The 23197-nt window shown below is 43.6% G+C and overlaps 1 protein-coding gene across 1 annotated transcript in view; it reads right to left on the minus strand.

The window, feature by feature from the left end:
- LOC143808073 (putative cation-transporting ATPase 13A4) overlaps window positions 1-23197 on the minus strand; it is a 370353-nt gene that overhangs the window by 15304 nt on the left and 331852 nt on the right. The window contains exons 27-29 of the mRNA XM_077290330.1: window positions 21378-21559; window positions 18782-18870; window positions 16532-16612 (exon numbers count right to left, since the gene is read on the minus strand). Coding sequence (XP_077146445.1) covers window positions 16532-16612; window positions 18782-18870; window positions 21378-21559 — 352 coding nt within the window. The remainder of the gene's footprint in view (window positions 1-16531; window positions 16613-18781; window positions 18871-21377; window positions 21560-23197) is intronic.

Below are 23197 nucleotides of genomic sequence, written 5' to 3' on the forward strand. Positions count from 1 at the left end.
TAAGGCACAAATAATTTACCCCAGACCAAAATGTTCCTCCACCACTTGGGCTTTGTTCACACAGAGTGTTTTTGATGCGTTTTTCAACTTTAACATTGCTTTCAACCAATACAAATGCATTCACTGGGAAATGTCATTGTAACATTCAACAACCCTAGCTGGCCATGTGGTGTGTGACACATAAGCAGACAAATCTTGTTTCATTTGTGAAGGAGGGACTCTTAAAGTCTGAAAGCTTACTTTTAGAGGGGCATCAGGCAGAATTAATATTCTTAAAGGGCCATTATTAAACAGTGGGTCTCCTATACTGTTATTGCCTATGCAGTGAATGGCTGGGCTGCCAAGAATTACGATGTACCCCAATACCCCTTTCATGAGAGGTACAGGAGAGCTTCCAGAAAAAATGTTGCATTGAATGCAAGGCCTGCCCTGCTATCAAGTCATATGCTCCCCAATAAGCCTTTTAAGCCACTTCACATTCTTCAGTTGGTCCTGCCATACTGTTTTTTTATGTATTAACTGCAAGGCTTGCCCTGCTACCAAGTCATATGCACCTCAAGAATCCTTTGAACCCAGGAAAACCCAGTTCACATTCTTCAGTTGGTCCTGCCATACTGTTTTCTTACGTATTGACTGCAAGGCCTGCCCTGCCAACCAGTCATATGCACCCCAATAAGCCTTTGTACACAGGTACTGGATGGCCACAGGAAAACCCACTTCACATTCTTCAGTTGGTCCAGCCATACTCTTTCCTTATTCATTGAATGCAAGGGCCGCCTTGACCCAAATTTGCACTCACCCCAATGCCCCCTTGGAAGAAACGTGGAGGAGGGCCTCATATAAAAAACTGTACAATTACAAAGGAGCGGGTCTCCTAGACTCGTATGCCCATACACTAAGTGCATGGGCTGAAAAACATTTCCCCATGGAGGGGTACATTTTTCAAAAATATTTAATAGGGATGATAGACACCCTTGCCAAAAAAATTACTATGTAGCAGCACGGAACATGTGAACCCTGGTGATCTAGTGGTGGAAAATGATGAGCAATGGAGGAAGGCCTCATTAAAAATTAGGCTCAATGTAAACGAGTGTGTCTCCTAGACTTGTAATGCCCATACACGCAGTGCATGGGCTGACAAACATTTCCCCAAGGGGGATACATTTTTTAAAAATATACTATGGGCATCATAGACACCCTTGCCAAAAATTGGACTGCCTATAGCAGGACAGAACACGCTAACCATGGTGATCTAGTGGTGGAGAAAGAGGAGACATTGCTGAAGGCCTCATTGAAAACTAGGCCCAATGCAAAGGAATGTGTTTCCTAGACTTGTAATGCCCATACACACAGTGCATGGGCCGACAAACATTTCCCCAAGGGGGATACATTTTTAAAAAATATACTATGGGCATCATAGACACCCTCGCCAAACAATGGACTGCCTATAGCAGGACAGAACAAGTTAAGCATGGTGATCTAGTGGTGGAGAATGAGGAGACATTGCTGAAGGCCTCATTGAAAACTAGAACCAATGTAAAGGAGTGTGTCTCCTAGACTTGTAATACCCATACAGCCAGTGCATGGGCTGACAAACATTTCACCTTGAGGGATACATTCTTTTAAAATATACTATGGGCATCATAGACACCCTTGACAAAAATTGGACTGCCTATAGCAGGACAGAACACGTTAAGCGTGGTGATCTAGGGTTGGAGAATGAGGAGACATTGCTGAAGGCCTCATTAAAAACTAGGCCAAATGTAAAGGAGAGTGTCTCCTAGATTTGTAATGCCCATACACGCAGTGCATGGGCTGACAAACCTTTCCCCAAGTAGGATACATTTTTAAAAAATATACTATGGTCATCATAGACACCCTTGCCAAACAATGGACTGCCTATAGCAGGACAGAACACGTTAAGCGTGGTGATCTAGGGTTGGAGAATGAGGAGACATTGCTGAAGGCCTCATTAAAGCTAGGCCCAATGTAAATGAGTGTGTCTCCTAGACTTGTAATGCCCATACACGCAGTGCATGGGCTGACAAACATTTTCCCAAGGGGGATACATTTTTAAAAAATACACTATGGGCATCATAGAAACCCTTGCCAAACATTGGACTGCCTATAGCAGGACAGAACACGTTAAGCGTGGTGATCTAGTGGTGGAGAATGAGGAGACATTACTGAAGGCCTCATGAAAAACTAGGCTGAATGAAAAGGAGTGTGTCTCTTAGAATGAGGAGACATAAGGCGAAATCATACTGAAATGAAAGAAAAATGTAAAGGATGTGAATCCACCGATGAAAGTAAATAACAAAAGGTAGGGGCGAACACAGGTTCATATATATGATGCCAGATTGTGTCCAATGAGATATGTTTGTCCCTAGCAATAGACAAGGTTCTAAAAAAATATATATATACTGTAATAGTATTTCAATATTTCATTTTGTAGAGGTGTACACTGGGTCATAAAAGGAGAGTCCAGAGATATTAAAACTGGAATATATCAGAATAAATGGGAAAATATACGTTCATCTCATTTTGATGACAGTTCCCCCTGGGGGAGTTTATTTTGGTTTCTAATTAGTAACGGGCATCAGAAAAACACCCTTACACAAAAATTCAGTGACTTTTGCATCATGGAATATGTTCACCCTGGTGTTGTCCTGTTTGTGGATGATGAGGATAACACCAAACAGACAAAATCAGGAAGCGGGTACCCATGTGTGGTTGGGGAGAGGTGCATGACAATACACCTCTACAAAAGACACAATGTATTAGAGGTTATGTTTTGATGTTTTCACTTGGTGGTGTACAGAAATCTTGCCCAATCCAGCCCTTGTTCATTTTTATAACAGTCAGCCTGACTTTTTCAGTTGACAGGTGGATCTGTTATAATTCCACCAGCAGCACTAGAAACCCGCTCTGACAGAACGCTAGCAGCAGGGCAGGCCAGGACCTCCAAGGCGAGAGAGCAAGTTCATGCCACATGTCCAGCATGGATACCCAATAATTAAAAGCCACAGAGGAATCATGGAGGACAGTTGTACGATCTGCAAGGTACTCCTTCAGCCTCTTCCTAAATATTGCACTTCTTGTGACAGCACCCCTTGCCTCTGTGCCGGCACGATGGGAGGGTCTGAGAAAACTGTCCCAGAAATTTGCCATTGTTACCCTGCCTGAGCTGGATTGTACTTCTTTCTCTCTCGCTTGGACTCCTTGGTAGTACAACAAACTCTGACGTCTGCTGCCAGCGTTCTCGCATGGGAATTTTGTAAGTAATTCTGCTACAAAGGCCCTCTGGTACTGCAACATTTTAGTACACCTCTCTGCCTCTGGCAGAAGAGATTAGATTGAAAGTTTTCCCTGTAGCTTGGGTCTAGAAGTGACACCAACCAGTAATGAGTGTGAATTTTTTTTTTGTAATGTGAGGGTCACGTGAAACGCAGCGCAACATAAAGTCAGCCATGCATGCCAGACTGCTATCAGGCAAGACTTCCTTGTCCTCATCAACAGGACAACTGAACATGCTGACCTCATCCTCATCATCCTCGCTGTCCTTAGGCCTTCCCCGTTGAACAGATGGTATGACAGCTGTTCTTGTAGTACTGTCTGTAGCATATGAAAGTAGCTCCTGTTCTTTCTCCTCCTCCTCCTCCTCCTCATTGCTTGCCAATCCACGTTGGGAAGACATGAAGCTGGGCTGAGTGCCATCCCCCTGTATTGTTCCTTGCTCGTGCTTTGCCTGCAATGCATCGTCTTTAATTGTGAGCAGAGAGGTTTTCAGAATGCAGAGAAGCGGGATGATGACGCTAATTATGGCGTCATTGCCGCTCACCATCTTGATGCAGTCCTCAAAGTTTTGGAGGATGGTACATATGTCTGACATCCATGTCAACTCCTGAGGTCTTATGTGTGGAGTCTGAACTGAATATCGATGGCCTTGTTGATGTTGGTAGTCAACAGCTGCTCTCTTCTGCTCACAAATGCATTCCAACATATGCAGTGTAGAGTTCCAACATGTGGGGACGTCACACACCAGTCAGTGAGCCGGAAGCTGCAAATGCTGCTGAAGCATGGCAAGGGCGGCTGAAGCTGTAGCTGACTTTCTAAAATGGGCAGACAGACAGCATACTTTGACTAGCAGATCCAGTAGCTCCGGGTAGCTTTTCAGAAAATGTTAAACCACGAGGTTAAGCACATGGGCCAGGCAAGGTACGTGTGTGAGCTCACCTTGCCTCAGAGCCACCACCAGGTTCCAGCCATAGTCACACATGACTATGCCTGACCAGTGGTGTCATCAAAATATATGACTGCTCTTTCAGCACTGTCCACAACTCTTCTGCATTGTGCGGTTTGTCACCTATGCAGATTAGCTTCAGCACAGCCTGTTACCGCTTGGCTGAGTCAGTGCTGCAGTGCTTCCAGCTTCTAACTGATGTGTTGATATAAGAGATGGAGGCTGAAGAGGAGGAGGAAGAGGTGCAGGAGCTGTAGACTATGGGAGCAACCCTGATTGACGTAGGGCCTGTAATCCTTGGTGTGGGGAGGATGTGTTCCATCCCAAGGTCCGACTGGAACCCGCCTTCCACTATGTTAACCCAGTGTGCCGTCAGTGAGATGTACCATCCCTGCCCACAAGCACTTGTCCACGGGTTTGTGGTTAGGTGGACTTTCCCAGTAACAGCATTGTTGAGGGCACAGGTAATGTTGTGGGACACATGCTGGTGTAATGCGGAGACGGCACAATAGTGCCGCTCCAACCTTTGCTCCTGGCGACTTAGTGTGGCTCTCGGCAAGGAACATCAGGCTGCGAGTTGAGTTCACTAAGTTTGCACCTCGCTACTTGGGTCTCTTCCAGGTCCTGGAACAGGTTAACCCTGTGGTCTACCGTCTGGCCCTTCCTCCATGCCTAGGTATCACTGACACCTTTCATGTGTCTTCTAAAGCCCGTCACATGTTCTGGTTTTCTGAGTCATCTGCCAGGACATCGGGTTCATCTACGGATGATTATGAGGTGAAAGCTATTTTGAGGTGTAAGGTGGTACGTGGCAAAAAACATTTTTTGGTGGATTGGAAGGACTATGGCCCAGAGGACAGGTCCTGGGAGCCTGCTGAGCACATTCGGGCTCCACAACTCATTGCGGCCTTCGAGCGTAGCGAGGCCCAAGGAGGAGGGCCCTAGGAGGGGGGTAATGTTAGGTGTTGAGTTCCCGCTGCTCCACAGGGGGAATCTCGAACAATCTCCGCCACAGTCTCCCATTCTCCAGCTGCAGTGGAGCATGCTCAGCGGGGACATCAGTCCCAGCGCCTGGCTCGGACAGATGCTGCGCATTTGGTTACTGCTCCCCTTCCAGGCTCAGCCACTATAACCAATACTGTTCAGTGGCGAGCAGGCGTCCCTGGGACAAAGTCCTGCTTTTCTCCTTCTGAGCATGCCCAAGGGAAGATCTCTAATTGGAGGCCGGAGGTCACACGCTCAGGTCCTGTAGCAGCTCCTATTGATCCACCAGGAAGGTCCTGAAGAGCTGCAGCTATAAAAAGTTTGCATGGCCGCTTGTGTGTGTGTGGATGTATGCCTGTTCTGGTGAAAGCTCCGAATCATTCCCATCCCTAGAGTTGTTGAATGCTCACGAGTGTTGTAGCTGTCTAGCGCCAGATAGTGCCATCCAGCACCAGGCACAAAATATATGCGTCTATCCTGCAGTGACTGCCGCTGCGGTACTGTATGCACTCTGTGCGGCTATCTTTAGCGTCTCCTGACAATCCGTCAGTGTAGGGTGGGAACTCCCGTTTGATCCCAGCATCTGACTCAGGGCGTCCTCAGGTGCGGGCTCAAAAGCCACTGAGGGTCAGAACGGGATCAACCACCAGCATAGTGGGGGTGAGTTGCAGGGATCCCACTAGTATCCATTTGCTGCGCCCTGTGAATGCTAACAGGGCACAGCGTTATCTATAATCCCGGCGACTCTGTGAAGCAACAGAGTTCGCTCCTATACAGACCGGGTGACGGTACTCGTGTCTATTCAGGCTTTGTACTGCCATATAGTGCTACCATTTAGCAGCAGGTTCCACTCCTGCACGGTGGACCCCGGGCTGCGAACGCACATATACTATTTCTATATTTACTCAGTGCGTTCCGCCAGCCCTAACACTGGGTTGGGTGAGGGCTTATTTTTTGCATGCCGAGCTGACGTTTTAATGATACCATTTTGGTGCAGATACGTTCTTTTGATCGCCCGTTATTGCATGTTAATGCAATGTTGCGGCGACCAAAAAAAGTAATTCTGGTGTTTCATTTTTTTTTCTCGCTACGCTGTTTAGCCATCAGGTTAATGCTTTTTTTATTGATAGATCGGGTGATTCTGAATGCGGCGATACCAAATATGTGTAGGTTTGATTTTTTTTTTTATTATTATTGTTTTATTTTGAATGGGGCGAAAGGGGGATGATTTAAACTTTTATATTTTTTTTACTTTTTTCATCTTTTTTTAAACTTCTTTTTTTTTACTTTTGTCATGCTTCAATAGCCTCCATGGGAGGCTAGAAGCTGGCATAGCCTGATCGGCTCTGCTACATAGCAGCGATCATCAGATCGCTCCTATGTAGCTGAATTGCAGGCTTTCTATGAGCGCCGACCACAGGGTGGCACTCACAGCAAGCTGGCATCAGTAACCAAAGAGGTCTCAAGGAGACCTCTGGTTACTATGCCGATGCATCGCTGACCCCCAATCATGTGACGGGGTCGGCGATGCGCGCATTTCCGGCTCGATGGCTGGAAGCGCCGGTTAAATACCGCTGTCAGCATTAGTTAATAGCGACGGGTGAATCACGATTTCTCCCACCGCTATTGCGGGCACATGTCAGCTTTTCAAAACAGCTGACATGTCCTGGCTTCGATGAGGGCTCACCGCCGGAACCCACATCAAAGCAGGGGATCCAACCTCCGCTGTAATAGTACGGCAGAGGTCGGTAAGGCGTTAATTGTTCTTTCAGCATTTATATATGCCATCCATTGCCAATCATGGCCACTTCACTTCTGGTGAGCTTAACAATGTGATGTGGCACCGATATTTAGTATATTTAGTATACTGAAGACCGCATGGTTGCATGTGCACGTTACTCAGTCATCAATGGCTGTCACTTATCCTTTCCAGTGCCTGGTGAGTCCATTTTAACCAGTTGTGCTTTCCTTCCAGCACATCCAATTTGGACTTTATCCTGATCTTCTGAAGGCAGTGATCCAGTCTATTTACGACCCTAGAGCCTACCTTACACACTACGGTGGACATTGATTCCTATTTTACATGCTCATATAAGTTCTTTAAATTTTAGACACCATTTCTATATGGATTTGCTGCTTGCTTCTTATATGATCTAGTCACAGATTACTACTTTCTTTTTCCTGTTGTTTTGTACTGCTATATTCTGTTTTCACATAAGGTTGTATGATCTCCTAGAGCAAATCTGTGGACGTGTTTTGTAATGGTTATGTCCGCTTTTTCAGAATGTTCACACAATTATCAGTTACCATATATACTCGAGTACTAGCCAAGATTTTCATTCATTGTACCTGGGGGGGTCGGCGGGGGAGGGGGAGCAGCGGCTTTTACATACTCACCTGCTCCTGGCGCGGTCCCTGCATCTCCTATGGTCTCTGGCTGACAGCTTCTTCCAGCGTTGAGCGGTCACATGGTACCGCTCATTACAGCAATGAATATGGACCCAACTCCACTCCCACAGGGGTGGAGCCGCATATTCAATACTTTAATGAGTGGTACCACGTGACAGCTCAATATAGGAAGAAGCTGTCAGCGCCCGGAGAACCAGGGACATGCAGGGACCGCGCCAGGAGCAGGTGAGTATAATGGGGAGGGGGAGCATTGCGTGATAGTCACCTGTCCCACGTTCCGGCGCCGCTCCGTCTTCCGCGTCCTCTGCAGTGACGCTCAGGTCAGAGGGCGCGATGGCGTAGTTAGTCCACGCCCTCTGCCTGAATTTTAGTGGAGAGGATGCGGAAGACACAGCAGCGCCGGAACGAGGACAGGTGAATATTGCAATTGCCGGGGGCCTAATCAACGAGAGGTGAGTATGTAATTTTTTTTTAATCACAGCAACAGCATATGGGGCAAATATCTCTATGGAGCATATTATGGGGCCATAATCAACGTTTGTGCAGCACTATATGGGGCAATTATCTTTATGGAGAATCTTATGGGGCCATGTGCAGCATTATATGGGGTAAATATCTTAATAGAGCATCTTATGGGGCCATAATCATAATTTGTGCAGCATTTTATAGGGAAAATATCTTTCTGGAGCATCTTATGGGGCCATAGTCAACGTTTGTGCAGCATTATATGGGGCAAATGTCTCTATGGAGCATCTTATGGAGCCCTTATTAACCTTTGTGCAGCATTATAATGGGCAAATATCTTTATGGAACATCTTATGGGGACATAATCAACGTTTGTGCAGCATTATATGGGGCAAATATCTATGGAGCATCTTATGGGGACATAATCACCATTTGTGCAGCATTATATGGGGCAAATGTCTCTATGGAGCATCTTATGGAGCCCTTATTAACCTTTATGCAGTACTGTATGTGGCAAATGTGTCTATGGAGCATCTTATGGGGCCATTATTAACCTTTGTGTGGCATTACATGGGGCATATTTTAATATGGAGCATCTTATGGAGCCCACCATGAACTGTATGGAACATTATATGGGGCTCCTGATTCAATATGGATATTCAAAAATACTTAACCTACTGACATCTCAATTAATTTAACTTTTATTGGTATCTTTTTGTTTTTGAAATTTACCGGTAGCTGCTGCATTTTCCACCCTAGGCTTATACTCGAGTCATTAAGTTTTCCCAGTTTTTTGTGGCAAAATTAGGGGTCTCGGCTTATACGGTATGTTTTTTATTACTTTATTTTTAGAGTTTACTACACTGGTGGACACAGACAGTAGTTGGCTCCTATGCAAAAACAGTATATTGGCCCTTTGCATGCAAACATATAGCTCATCATAATACAAAATGTCATCTACACTCAATGGTCTTCTACAGCCACCCACAAAGATGGTCACACACTGGACCTCATCTTCAACGGCCTCTGCTCCCTATCTAAGCTCTCTAACTCACCTATTCCTGTCTCTGACCACAACCTTCTCACATTCTCTTCCCTCTCCACTCCATGTCTACAATCCCCACCTCACAAACTTTCATACCCTCGCTGAAATCTTAAACATCTTAACCTACAGTCATTCTCTGAATCCCTCCTCCCTCTCAGAGAAATAAGTTCAGTACACAATGCGGATAATGCTGCCGCTCTATGTTACTCCACAATAGCTGTAGCTTTGGAATCTGCTGCCCCACTTACACATACCAAAGCTCGCAAATCAACAGACAGCCCTGGCACACTCATCTCTCATATCCTCCCTGTCTCACAAGCCTAAGCAGTTATTCAACACCTTCAATTCTCTCCTCCATCCCCAAGCACCTCCTCCCTCCCCACTTATCTCAGCTGAAGACTTTGCCTCATTTTTCAAGCAGAAGATTGAGAACATCAGAGACAGTTTTGGTCAACAACCCCCAGAGCCCTTCCTCCCGACTTCCCAGCCCTCCACCTCCAAAACCAACTTCTCCACCATTACAGAAGATAAACTCTCCACTCTACTCTCAAGATCACATCTCACCACCTGTGCACTTGACCCGCTCCCATCCCACTTCATCCCAAACCTCACCACAGTCTTCATCCCAACCCCAACCCATTGTCAGGACCCTGAACATTTTTTATTACCTTTTTGTGCATTACTGCCCTTTTCAAAGATGGCATCTTTGGTCTCATGTGCACTGTGTCTTCCTGCTATAAAACTCCACCCCAGCCTTCAGTCTGTGCTAGAGTATTCTGCCTTGCATCCAGCTCCTGACCTCTGGTGACTCCCTGGCTATATACCTGTTCCTGTGATCCTGCTACTCTGCTCTGAGTTTCTGCTGCATACACCAGTTCCAGTAATCCTCCTTCATCTGCTGCTCGTGTTTACTTCCATCTTCATTTGCTGGACATGTAAGCTGTTTCTGCTTTGCAAGAACCTGAGACTATTACCCAGACCTCTATGGTTGAGATAAGATATTATTTGAACTGCCTTATAAGCATATTCATCTGTGTTTTGGACTAAGCAAGGACTTATTCGTGTCAAGTATCCTCAAGAATAATTGTGCTTCATAGACTTTCTGCATGATTGCATTTTCCTCTGAAGTTTCCTATAGACTGCTGAGCTGCATTTGATATTTGCACCAAGTGTTGTGGACTTGAGTTTCTCTCTGCACCTGTTTGAATCACCGTGTGATAATATAGACTTTACCACTTATAAAACTGTGTCCTGTAGTTGTCTTGTTCCACGCAAAGAGTCTCCTGAGTTATCCCCTATAATTATTACAGGATACTCTAGCACAGACTGAAGGCTGGGGTGGAGTTTTATAGCAGGAAGACACAGTGCACATGAGACCAAAGACGCCATCTTAGAAAAGGGCAGTAATGCACAAAAAGTTAATAAAAAATGTTCAGAGTCCTGACACCCATCTCTTCAACCTATCACTAACAACTGGTGTTTTCCCCTCAAGCTTGAAACATGCCTCCATCACACCTATCCTCAAAAAGCCTTCTCTTGACCCATCCTCTGTATCTAGCTATTGCCCTATATCACTTCTCCCCTATGCCTCCAAACTACTGGAACCAAACGTCTTCCTTGAACTGTCCTCCATCTCTCTTCTTGCTCCCTCTTTGACCGCTTACAATCTGGCTTCCGATCACACCATTCCACTGAAACTGCCCTAACTAAGGTCACCAATGACCTCTTAACCGCCAAGAGCAAGCCACACTACTCTGTCCTCCTCCTCCTCGACCTGTCGGCTGCCTTTGATACAGTGGACCATTCCCTATTATTACAGACCCTCTAATCCCTTGGCATCACAGACTTGGCCCTATCCTGGATCTCATCATACCTAACAGACCGGACATTCAGGGTCTCCCACTCACACACCACCTCCTCACCTCGCCCCCTATCTGTCGGAGTCCCACAAGGTTCAGTCCTAGGGCCCCTGCTCTTCTCCATTTACACCTTTGGCCTGGGACAGCTCATAGAATCTCATGGCTTTCAGTATCACCTCTATGCTGATGACACACAGATCTACATCTCTGGACCAGATATCACCTCCCTACTAACCAGAATCCCTCAATGTCTATCCGCTATTTCATCCTTCTTCTCTGCTAGATTTCTGAAACTTAACATGGACAAAACAGAATTCATCATCTTTCCCCCATCTTACGCGACCCCCCAACGAACCTATCCATTACAGTAAATGGCTGCCCACTCTCCCCAGTCCCACAAGCTCGCTGCCTCGGGGTAATCCTTGACGCTGATCTCTCCTTCAAACCACATATCCAAGCCCTTTCCACTTCCTGACAACTTCAACTCAAAAATATTTCACGAATCCGTACATTCCTCAACCAAGTATCTGCAAAAACCCTAGTCCATGCCCTCATCATCTCTTGCCTTGACTACTGCAACCTCCTGCTCTGTGGCCTCCCCGCTAACACTCTTACACCCCTCCAATCTATTCTAAACTCTGCTGCCTGACTAATCCACCTGTCCCCCCGCTATTCCCCGGCCTCTCCCCTCTGCCAATCCCTTCACTGGCTCCCCATTGCCCAGAGACTCCAGTACAAAACCCTAACCACGACGTACAAAGCCATCCACAACCTGTCTCCTCCATATATCTGTGACCTCGTCTCCCGGTACTTACCTATACGCAACCTCCGATCCTCATAAGATCTCCTTCTCTACTCCCCACTTATCTCCTCTTCCCACAATCGTATACAAGATTTCTCTCGCGTATCATCCCTACTCTGGAACCCTCTACCACAACACATCAGACTCTCGCCTACCATTGAAACCTTCAAAAAGAGCCTGAAGACCCACCTCTTCTGACAAGCCTACAACCTGCAGTAACCACCGATCGACCAAACCGCTGCATGACCAGCTCTATCCTCACCTACTGTATTCTCACCCATCCCTTGTAGATTGTGAGCCTTCGCGGGCAGGGTCCTCTCTCCTCCTGTACCAGTTATGACCTGTATTGTTTAAGATTATTGTACTTGTTTTTATTATGTATACCCCTCCTTACATGTAAAGCGCCATGGAATAAATGGCGCTATAACAATAAATAATTATAATAATAATAATGTACTTTTGAGGTGGAAATGTTACCCCTTACCTCTTGGTTTCCTGTGCGGCACCAATTATATGTCCACCCCTGCTGTACTTTATTTCTTACAGTGTATTTTTGATAAAGGTCATTAAGAAAAAAATTCTCAAATGATTTCTGCACTGTGTATTTCACTACACAAATAAAGATTTTCCTCATTATCTACCTAAGGGCTCATGCAAACTGCCATAGATACTCTCAACTGAGAGAATCGAGACAATTACAGTATGCATATGACACTGTGATCAGAGAGTGCTCCGATTCTCTCAGATGAGAAGAAGATGGACAGCAACATCTCTCTATCTTCCTCATGTGTCAGTGCGCAGAAATCGGACTGCACTCAGAAGTCATGCAAGTGAAGTTCAATGATTTTTACGGACTCATGCATGACTGAATATTAGATCAAGACAGACTCTATCCAAGGAAAAATTGGACATGTACACTGCCCCATAGACTAAGGCTGGGGTCACACATGCGTGTTTTACGTACGTAAGAGCGCAAAAACTACGTACGTAAAACTCGCATTACATACGGCACAATGCTTCTCAATGGGGCTGCTCCTATTAGCCGTATATTACGGTTCAGTATTATACGGCTTTCTACGGCCGTACAAAATCGCAGCATGCTGCGTTTGTCAGCGTATTGCGCAAATAATACGCCAATGAAAGTCTATGGGGGCGAGAAAAATACGGATTCCACACGGACCAGCAGTGTGACTTGCGAGAAACACGCAGCGCTGTTAGTGAAAAGTCGGTAATTCAATTGCCGGCTTTTCATTTCTCCTGCACAAACCCGACAGGATATGAGACGTGGTTTACATACAGTAAACCATCTCATATCCCCTTTTTTTTTGCATATTCCACACTACTAATGTTAGTAGTGTGTATGTGCAAAATTTCAGCGCTGTAGCTGCTGAAATAAAGGGTTAAATGGCAGAAAAAATTGGCGTGGGCTCCCGCGCAATTTTCTCCGCCAGAGCGGTAAAGCCAGTGACTGAGGGCAGATATTAATAGCCAGGAGAGGGTCCATGGTTATTGGCCCCCCCGTGGCTAAAAACATCTGCCCCCAGCCACCCCAGAAAAGGCACATCTGGAAGATGCACCTGTTCTGGCACTTGGCCACTCTCTTCCCACTCCCTGTAGCGGTGGGATATGGGGTAATGAAGGGTTAATGCCACCTTGCTATTGTAAGGTGACATTAAGCCAGATTAATAATGGAGAGGCGTCAATTATGTCACCTATCCATTATTAATCCAATTGTAGGAAAGGGTTAAAAAACACACACACACGTTATTAAAAAGTATTTTAATGAAATAAACACAGCGGTTGTTGTAATAATTTATTGTTCTCTCAAATCCATTTGCAGTCCCTCGCTTGGCAACATAATAAACGCACAAGATACATACCTTCTGATGTACTGTCAGGTCCAACGATGTAATCCATCTGAAGGGGTTAACTAATATTACAGGCAGGAGCCCTGCTATAATGCAGCTGTGCTCCGTGCCTGTAATCCCCGGCGAATGAATGAAATGTAGGTCATTGACCTACATTTCCTTCAGTCGCGGTGATGCGCCCCCTGGTGGATGTCCTCATATGACCTGGAGCGTGGGAAAAAGTTCCCAGGCTGCAGTTCATGAGAACATCCACCAGAGGGCGCCTCACCGCGAATGAATGAAATGTAGGTCAATGACCTACATTTCATTCATTCGCCGGGGATTACAGGCACGGAGCACAGCTGCATTTAGCAGGGCTCCTGCCTGTAATATTAGTTAACCCCTTCAGATGGATTACATCGTTGGACCTGACAGTACATCAGAAGGTATGTATCTTGTGCGTTTATTATGTTGCCAAGCGAGGGACTGCAAATGGATTTGAGAGAACAATAAATTATTACAACAACCGCTGTGTTTATTTCATTAAAATACTTTTCAATCATGTGTGTGTGTTTTTTAACCCTTTCCTACAATTGGATTAATAATGGATAGGTGTCATAATTGACGCCTCTCCATTATTAATCTGGCTTAATGTCACCTTACAATAGCAAGGTGGCATTAACCCTTCATTACCCCATATCCCACCGCTACAGGGAGTGGGAAGAGAGTGGCCAAGTGCCAGAATAGGCGCATCTTCCAGATGTGCCTTTTCTGGGGTGGCTGGGGGCAGATGTTTGTAGCCAGGGGGGGCCAATAACCATGGACCCTCTCCTGGCTATTAATATCTGCCCTCAGTCACTGGCTTTACCGCTCTGGCGGAGAAAATTGCGCGGGAGCCCACGCCAATTTTTTCCGCCATTTAACCCTTTATTTTAGCAGCTACAGCGCAGAAATTTTGCACATACACACTACTAACATTAGTAGTGTGGAATATGCAAAAAAAAGGGGGATATGAGATGGTTTACTGTATGTAAACCATGTCTCATATCCTGTCGGGTTTGTGCAGGAGAAATGAAAAGCCGGCAATTGAATTACCGGCTGTTCACAGATATCGCGCTGATTGAAATCTAAATACAGAATATATATATATGTGTCACAATGACATATATATATATATATACTGTATATATGTTTTCCCGAACATTTGAGCACATAAATCCATTAGATGTCGGTTTTGCAAGCCTGCGCGAAAATCTCGCAGTACGGATGCCATACGGATTACATACGGAGGATGCCATGCGCAAAATACGCTGACACACCCTGACTACGGATCACTATTTTGGGAACATTTCTCCATATTACGGCCGTAGTACGGACGTATAATACGTGGCGTATTGTCTTACGCCATGTGTGACCCCAGCCTAACATAGTTCCGGGTGTGATCCAATGTTTTCACGGATCTGGGGCTGAAGCCATTTTAGCAGGAGGAGTATACAAGGGTAAGCCTTATTGCCACTTTATGAATCTACATTTATTATGTGGAATTTCCTTCCATAAGCATTTACTGTACTGTAGATGCTTGGTCATTGTTATCCATCTTCCTTATAAACAGTGTGTTGTCACTAAATATATTTTACTTTTGATTACTACTCTCTCTTGCTGTGTTGTCTCCCAACATGCGTTTATTTTATTTTTATCTCTCTTTGTATTTATTTATAATAAAAATTATTTATGTTCTATATTGAGCTAAGTTATATTTATTGCAGTTTTTCTAATGTTCTAAGTTGCACATAACTACTTAATTATTTGCTTATTTTAGGTGTAGTCTTCCTCTTCACTACTTCCTTGGGAAAACTCATACAATCCCATATTTGCTTGAACAACACTGCATCTTTTTATCAACATTGTGTCAGTTGCAATTTTGATCTATTCGGGCAGATAATATGGCCGTCTCCACCTGCCGAGTGACGGATTTTTTTCCATTAGGCTACTTTCACACTAGCGTCGTACACTGCACGTCTCTATGTGACATTGCAGCGCTCCGACGCATAGTGTGGAAGCGCCCCACAACGGGGGCAGCGGATGCTGTTTTACATCGCATCCGCTGCTCCATTGTGAGGTGCGGGAAGGCAGGGCCGGAGTTCCGGCCGTGCATGCGCGGTCGGAAAAGACGCTATCGACGCACAAGAAAACGTTACATGTAACTTTTTTTGTGCCGACGGTCCGATGCAACACAACGGTTGCGACGTGTGGCAATGCATCGCACTGCGTCACTAATTCAAGTCTATGGAGAAAAAACGCATCCTGCAAGCAATTTTGCAAGATGCGTTTTTTCTACAGAACGACGCATAGCGACGTGCAGTGCACGACGCTAGTGTGAAAGAGGTTTTACATATCTTTTAAGTATCAAAATAAACCCAAATAAAGTGCAAATGCAATACACAAATATAAGTAGATAACAACAAACATCATTAATGGTATAACAAAGCAGACCAACCAGTCCAAGATTGCAATCCATTAGCCACACACGGACTTGCCTGGAAGACCATGTTCACATGACTATATTTATATTTTTTGTCCCAGTGCTATTCGTGAAGAAAAGCAGTCGGACCAATGTTATTCAATAGGGCTGGTCAGCATAATTGTAGCAATACCAAATTTGTACAGTTTTTTTTTAAATTGGACAACGGCACCATCTTGTAAGGTTCACATCCATGCATACATAATTTGATGTACAAGTAAAGTGGTGTTAATAAACAGTTTTATTTTTGCAGCTTTTTGTTGCACATTTCAAGTTTTTCATTTGGACCCCATAATTATTGTGAAAAAAAATTAACATAGTTTGAAACACTATAGTTTTATAATTGGTCATCTTACCTCAACAATGAAAGTTATAAGAAAGAAAAGGATTAACAATATTAGAATCGCTACCCTCCAGATAGTGGGAGTACAGACAAGCTATAATGAGATAAAAACACACAAAATATTATAATTAAGCAAATTCCATTTAAAGAATATAACTATCTGAATATTTATTCATTTATGTAATCTTCCTTAACCAATTTCCCTGTGTTGCCTTTTGCCTTGGCAAAGAGCAAATACAAAGCGCAACTTGTTGAATCTATACACTCAACATTGAAATTGCAATACCAAGAGAAAAAAAGTCATGGAGTTATGGAACTCTTAGCATTGATAGACATGTTAAAGAGAATCTGTCACCACATTTGACCTATCTAACCTACTAATATGAGCATACAGGTTATAGACAGCTGAAAATCGTCATCCCTGTGTGTGCTGAGAAATCATATTTTATCACTTTATAAAAATGACCTCTTCCATCCTCTGGGGCGGATGGTGCTTGGAGATAACTCTGCCTCCAGAGCTTGTTTTACATGAAAGCTGGAATTACCAGTGCAATATGTAATGGACACTCTCTGCTCTCCTGTCCTCACTGCAGAGCTGTGTGTGATTATAACTAACAGATCTTGCAGATTCCTCTCAGCTCCAGCTTCCAGCTCACAGGTAGACAGGGCTGCAATATTGTTACAAGACAGCAGAGCTGACAGAGAAGCAAAAATGTGTTTGCAAGAAGACAAATTTAATTTCTCCTGTTCTGTGTTAGTTACTTGTTTCACTGTTAACTCCTCTCCAGAGCCTAGAAGAGGTCATTAATATACAGTGATAAAAGATGATTTCTCAGCAACAACACAGCTGAAATGAGACACACAGGTAGGACTTTTTTTTAGCAGTCTATAACCTGTATGACCATATTAATAGTTTAGATAGGTCAAATGTGGTGACAGATTGCCCTTATTGATAGTTAAATGATAAAAAAAATGACAAGAATATTTTCATAACATTTTGATTTACTCAGCATCGAGTATAAGTGTATGCACAGGAATACAGTCACTTACACACAATGGCTGCTGTCAATTAGCTTATTAATGGTTGCCTCAGGAATGTTCTTTATAGATAAGTGCACTTTTGTCACACAAATCATCAAGATCCACTACTGGCAGATCCCCATACAATTGCTGACCAATGATGTCTGAGATATGCTCTATAGGATAAGTTTGGAGACAATGAAGGCAATGTAGCACATTTAGGGTATGTAAGCAATGTATGGTCTCACTTTGTGGTGTTGAAAAACAGCTCCTAGGATAATGAAAAAATGACCACATGACTGGTTCCACAACTGATTGATCTTGTACTGCAAGTGAATATGGTCATCAAATACCAAATCTAAGGTATCACACAATATCTGCAGAAACCTTTAGAAGACATTTCCAAGACACTGCAGTGCAAACAGATGTCCAGCTACAGATGATCCAATGACACCATGCCACCTCTCCCAATTACACTTATTGTGCCGAGCATTTGTGTTGGATGATAGCCGAAGATTGGCTTGGAGACCATGAGGGCAATGTCATGAGGAGGCCTTTACTAGAGAACTTCACACCAGTCCTTCTAGGATTAAACTGTGGGGTGGCATAATGAATGGTATCCAAATTCCTATAGTTTTCATTGCAGGTACACTAACAGCTTAGTGATACATTGATTTGGTTGTGTAATCAGTTCTATGGCCATTTCTACAGAGTCTCATGTTTCAATGCTACAGTTCCAGGTCATATGTTGCTCATGCTATTGTGAGCAGCCTGTGTGACCTAAAAGTGATCCCATGGCCTGAAATGTCTCCAGAGTTGTTGTACACATTTTTTGCCTGCCCAAGTGATTCAGCCAGACAGAACAGTCCCGAGGCAAATATAAATAACCTTATTGATAGTATGCCAAGGATTTTAAGTACATGATGCTAATAGTGGATAGTGTATACATTTTGATATTTTGGAAAATTTGTGTCCATTTATTTATAATTTGCATATTATTAATATATTTATCAATTCTGTAATTTCTATAACCTCACAACCTTTCCTTCCTGGTTTTTGAATTTCATTTTTTTTTCTAAGAGTGCATAGCATATTGAAATATACTGATAATATATTTTTACATTAATGGCAGTAAATATAGTATAAAAAAAATTAAATTATTTTCAGTTCGGTGAAAATTCTAGGTCTAAAGTAAATGAATGTAATAAAATATATTATTATTATTATTGATTGCAATACTCACTTGTAAGCCTCTATATATGCGTTCAATATCAGCAAATAGAATAAAAAGACAAACTGCTAATTGTATTGGTAGAAGAATGAAAAATATATCTGTCAAATTAAGAAAGACAACGGTATTATGTTAATGCATAGAATTCATTTATGTTCTTAATCTCAGGGCCTATAACAATGCACTGTAAAGCTGCTTATTCTGTAAATTATCTGCCATTATGTTAATTGGTCTCTAATAAGCTTAAGACAGGCCTTCATATCATGTGATGTGAACCCTCTAGAGGACCCATATGAATAGTTTTGGCAAATAAAATTTATAAAAATCGGCATCAAGCAGGACAGAGAAACTCCAAGAGAATCTGGACAACCCACTGCTAAAAGTGGACAGGTAAGGTCTTAAGAAGTTGGTGCCAGAAGGAAGATTTTGGCAGTAACCATGTGTAATGGGATTGAAGTCTGTGGAGCAATCCCTTCAATCTTCTAGAAACATTTTCATACAATATCCACTCCAAAACGGTGTTTCAAAAGTGATGGCGTGCTCAAACCCTTTTAAAAATATAAAATAAACCCGGCACTCAACTTATGGTGAATCTCTTTTGGATTTATTAGCAAAAGAGAAGATAAACGTTTCTGCCTTTGTTGGCCTTCTTCAGGAACGTGCTGCCTACTGGAGCGGTAGATGGTGAGGCAGTGTTAATCTGCCAGTGCTATTAATCAGGAGGTAAATGGATGCAGGCTCACAGGATCCGACTGAGACAGGGTCTGGAATAACGTGGGTGGCCTGAGAGGAGCTGTGGTACGAGTGTGTCCTGGCGACGCGGTATCCACTGGAAGACAAGTGACGTCACCGCTGTGCTCTGCTTTCACTTTACGGCCAGCACTCAGTCAGTGCGGGAAGCGGACGGCGAGGGACCTGACGGACACCGGAATGTGAGTGTATGTACGTTTTTTTTTTTTTACATTTAAGATGGTAACCAGGGTAAACATCGGGTTACTAAGCGTGGCCCTGCGCTTAGTAACCCGATGTTTACCCTGGTTACCCGGGGACTAAGGCATCGTTGGTCGCTGGAGAGTTGTCTGTGTGACAGCTCCCCAGTGACCACACAACGACTTACCAACGATCACGGCCAGGTCGTATTGCTGGTCATGATCGTTGGTAAATCGTTTTGTGTAACGGTACCCTTACACACTACAGTACACAGACAGGATACAGGACACAGACAGGCTTACCCAGTATCTCTGGAAATAAAAAACAGCTCTGCCATATAAACTGCGCTCCACTAGGAACCGCTGATCTGTGATGGCCTAGGTTCTGATGATACAACTGTCATGATCCAGTTCTGTGTTTATGTTCAGCTGTCTTGTCTCTGGACTGGTCATGTGGGAGTTAATTCCCTCTGCCTCATTTTAAAGCTGGCTGAGCTATTTAAGTCCTCTGCAGCCTGTGGCCCAGTGTCTGCTATAGTTCATGCTGCATGGCTTGAGCTCCAGTTCACATGTACTAGTGTTCCTTTTTGCGTCTGACCGCTTGTACCCATTTATGACTTGTTCTGACCCTTGGCTTGTATCCCGACTTCGTCTTACATCTCACGTTTTGTTACCACGTTCCCGGTAGGCTCTGACTTCTTGTTTGTCCCCGACCATTCTTCTGACTTCCCCTGTATACTGCGCTTACCTCTATGTGTATGACCTTTGGCTTGTCAGACTTCTCTTTCATTACCTGTGACACCTGTGTTGTTGTTCAGTATTGCTGTGCTGTGTGTACAACCTCTTTTCCTGAACCAGCTCCCCCTGGTGGAGGTTGCACTATACTACACTGCAGCAGCACATTGCAATAACAACAGGGCATTGTTGGGAGGCCCGCATGGCAGAACAAAATGATGATTCAGCAATGTGGGAATAGGTGTCAGGCAGGGTTTCTTTTTTTGCGAACTGCAAATCGAGTCTCAAAATGTTTGAATTCACGTAATACAACGAATTTCAGGAGATTCGACTTGAATTTGATCTTCCATGGATTGATCCACTTATCTCTAATTATTACTTGTTGTCAGACTGTAGTTTAATTATTAACCAATAAAGTACTTGAAGAGCTCTTACATACATCTTTTGATACAAATAATTTTGGCCCCGATTCATTAAGACCAGTGATTTTCACGCCAGCCTTGATAAGGGGACATGGGAGAGTCAGCTACTCCTGATTCATTATAGGTGCAGGATTGTTAGATGAGTGGCATGCACCTTCATGCGACTTGTCACAAGTCTTACTTCAGTCATTGACCTTAGTAAGATTTCTGTCATAAGGAATGCCATAGCTCTTCATGATTTAGATGTACTGTGGTGTCACCCCCACCCCGTCACACCCCCATCCCTCCAAGGCTTTATTCATTTTGTCAGAGCTAGCGAAACTGGCATGAAAACACCAAAAGTTGCAACATTTTGGGCAACTAACTGTTGCCCCAAATTTAGCAACTTGCAAAGCAATATAGACCAGAATTCTGGTTAAATTTCTTTGATGAATCAAGGTCTTTATTTCAAAATCATATTTGCTGTTTTATTTGTTGCAAATTCTCATATTACTTTCTATGGGTCTATAATAGTATACTTACAGTTAGTATATATAGGTTTTCGGAATGGTTTTCCCTTTGAGAACACAAAAGCAACAACCACACAGCTAATAGTTGTTACTGACCACAATGTTGTGGCTTCATAATTTTCATACTCAGAATATTCTGGAAATTCTGTGCTCCCATTTGTAACGTTGAAATTACTAGCAATAGATACACAAGCACTATAACAGAAGAAAGAAATAATTCCATAAAGATAAGTGTAATATAAATCAGATAATTATTATGCTTTATCTATGACAGTAGATTATTCAAATGAAAAGTTCTCAAAAATACCAATATGTGAAAAAAAAAAATCACTTTGTACCCAAGGACAACACACATGTAGTCCTGTATGATCAGATATACTTATTAATCTCTATAGATGTTTATTGATCTGCATATTATGCAAGTGCGGCACATATTTAATTTTACTTATTGCTAATGGAAAATGTTCACAGGCCCATCCCTAGTGTCTATGCTGAGCATCTTCACTATGGTGGAACATTAATTTTTCTACATCAAAGTAATTTGGGATCAGAACAATATAAACCAAGAAATATACTCAATGATGCTCAGCTTTTTATGTAAGTATTATCTAGATGTAACTTATACAATTGGACCTATTATACAATGTCAGACAATGGCTTTGTGAGTTATTCCTCAATATTATGTTGTTCTTGGATTTGTTTGCAACGTAATAAGAAGAGATTCTAAAGTCGTCCGGCCCCACTGATATTCATGGGTTCAATCAACACCCTAATGTGAATGGTGGCTCCAGCCAACTGATTGTCAGGTGAGACGCTGATCAGGTATGTCCGATTTCAGATTGATGATCAATTTGTTTTGCTGAAGATAAGCTGTTATCAGAGATGTCTCTGAGAAGTCAGGAGCGAATGAGTGGTCATGTGTATGGGAGACCCAGCTGTGATTGCGGTCAGGCAAAACAATCGGCCGAAGCATCGTTCTACTGACAGCCATCTAATATGTAGAGGGGCATTAACAGTAAAGTACAAAAGATAAATCTAATGCCCAGCTGTGGATGAGTACATCATTTACATAATACACACAGTGGCACAGGCCTCTTAGCTGAACCTAAGTTCAGTTTTTATTGACTTCACAAAATATGTCTACACTAGACATTAGGCTAGTTTCACACTAGCGTTTTGAGGAGCTGTGGAGGGCTGCGGACTTCCTCCATGAAGCCCCGGCCTCGGCCGCACCTCCACCGCTAGCTCCGCCTACTTCTGCATGCGGCCAGTGTACCTATCTTTAACATTAGGTACGCAGGTCATGCCACTGTATGCGGATGCTTCCACATGGGTCGTTTTGACGATGCGGCGAAAAAAAGAAATTGCAACCAGCTGCGTCCTACGCTGGTCGCCGCATCGTCAAAATGACGCATGCGGAAGCATCCGCATACAGCCGCACGACCTGCGTACCTAATGTTAAAGATAGGTACGCAGGCCGCATGCAGAAGTAGGCGGAGCTAGCGGTGGAGCTGCGGCCAAGGGCGGGGCTTCACTGAGGAAGTCCGCAGCCCTCCGCAGCTCCTCAAAACACTAATGTGAAACCGGCCTAAGATCTCAATTTTTTTCTGATAACATTTTGACTAAAGTAACAGATAAAGTGGCTCCAAACAGGGTCTTCACATCACATTGATTAAAGGGGTTACCTGAGACATGTACTAAATAAATAATACTCATTTAAATATTATATATTTTTCTAAATACCTTTTATTTAGCAAAAATATATGCTTTATCTACTGCACTCTGTCAGGATTCAAAGATGGTAGCTGCTGAAGTGCCCACTAGGGCCGTGGG

Source organism: Ranitomeya variabilis, chromosome 2 (assembly GCF_051348905.1).
Source record: "Ranitomeya variabilis isolate aRanVar5 chromosome 2, aRanVar5.hap1, whole genome shotgun sequence".
Taxonomy (NCBI): domain Eukaryota; kingdom Metazoa; phylum Chordata; class Amphibia; order Anura; family Dendrobatidae; genus Ranitomeya; species Ranitomeya variabilis.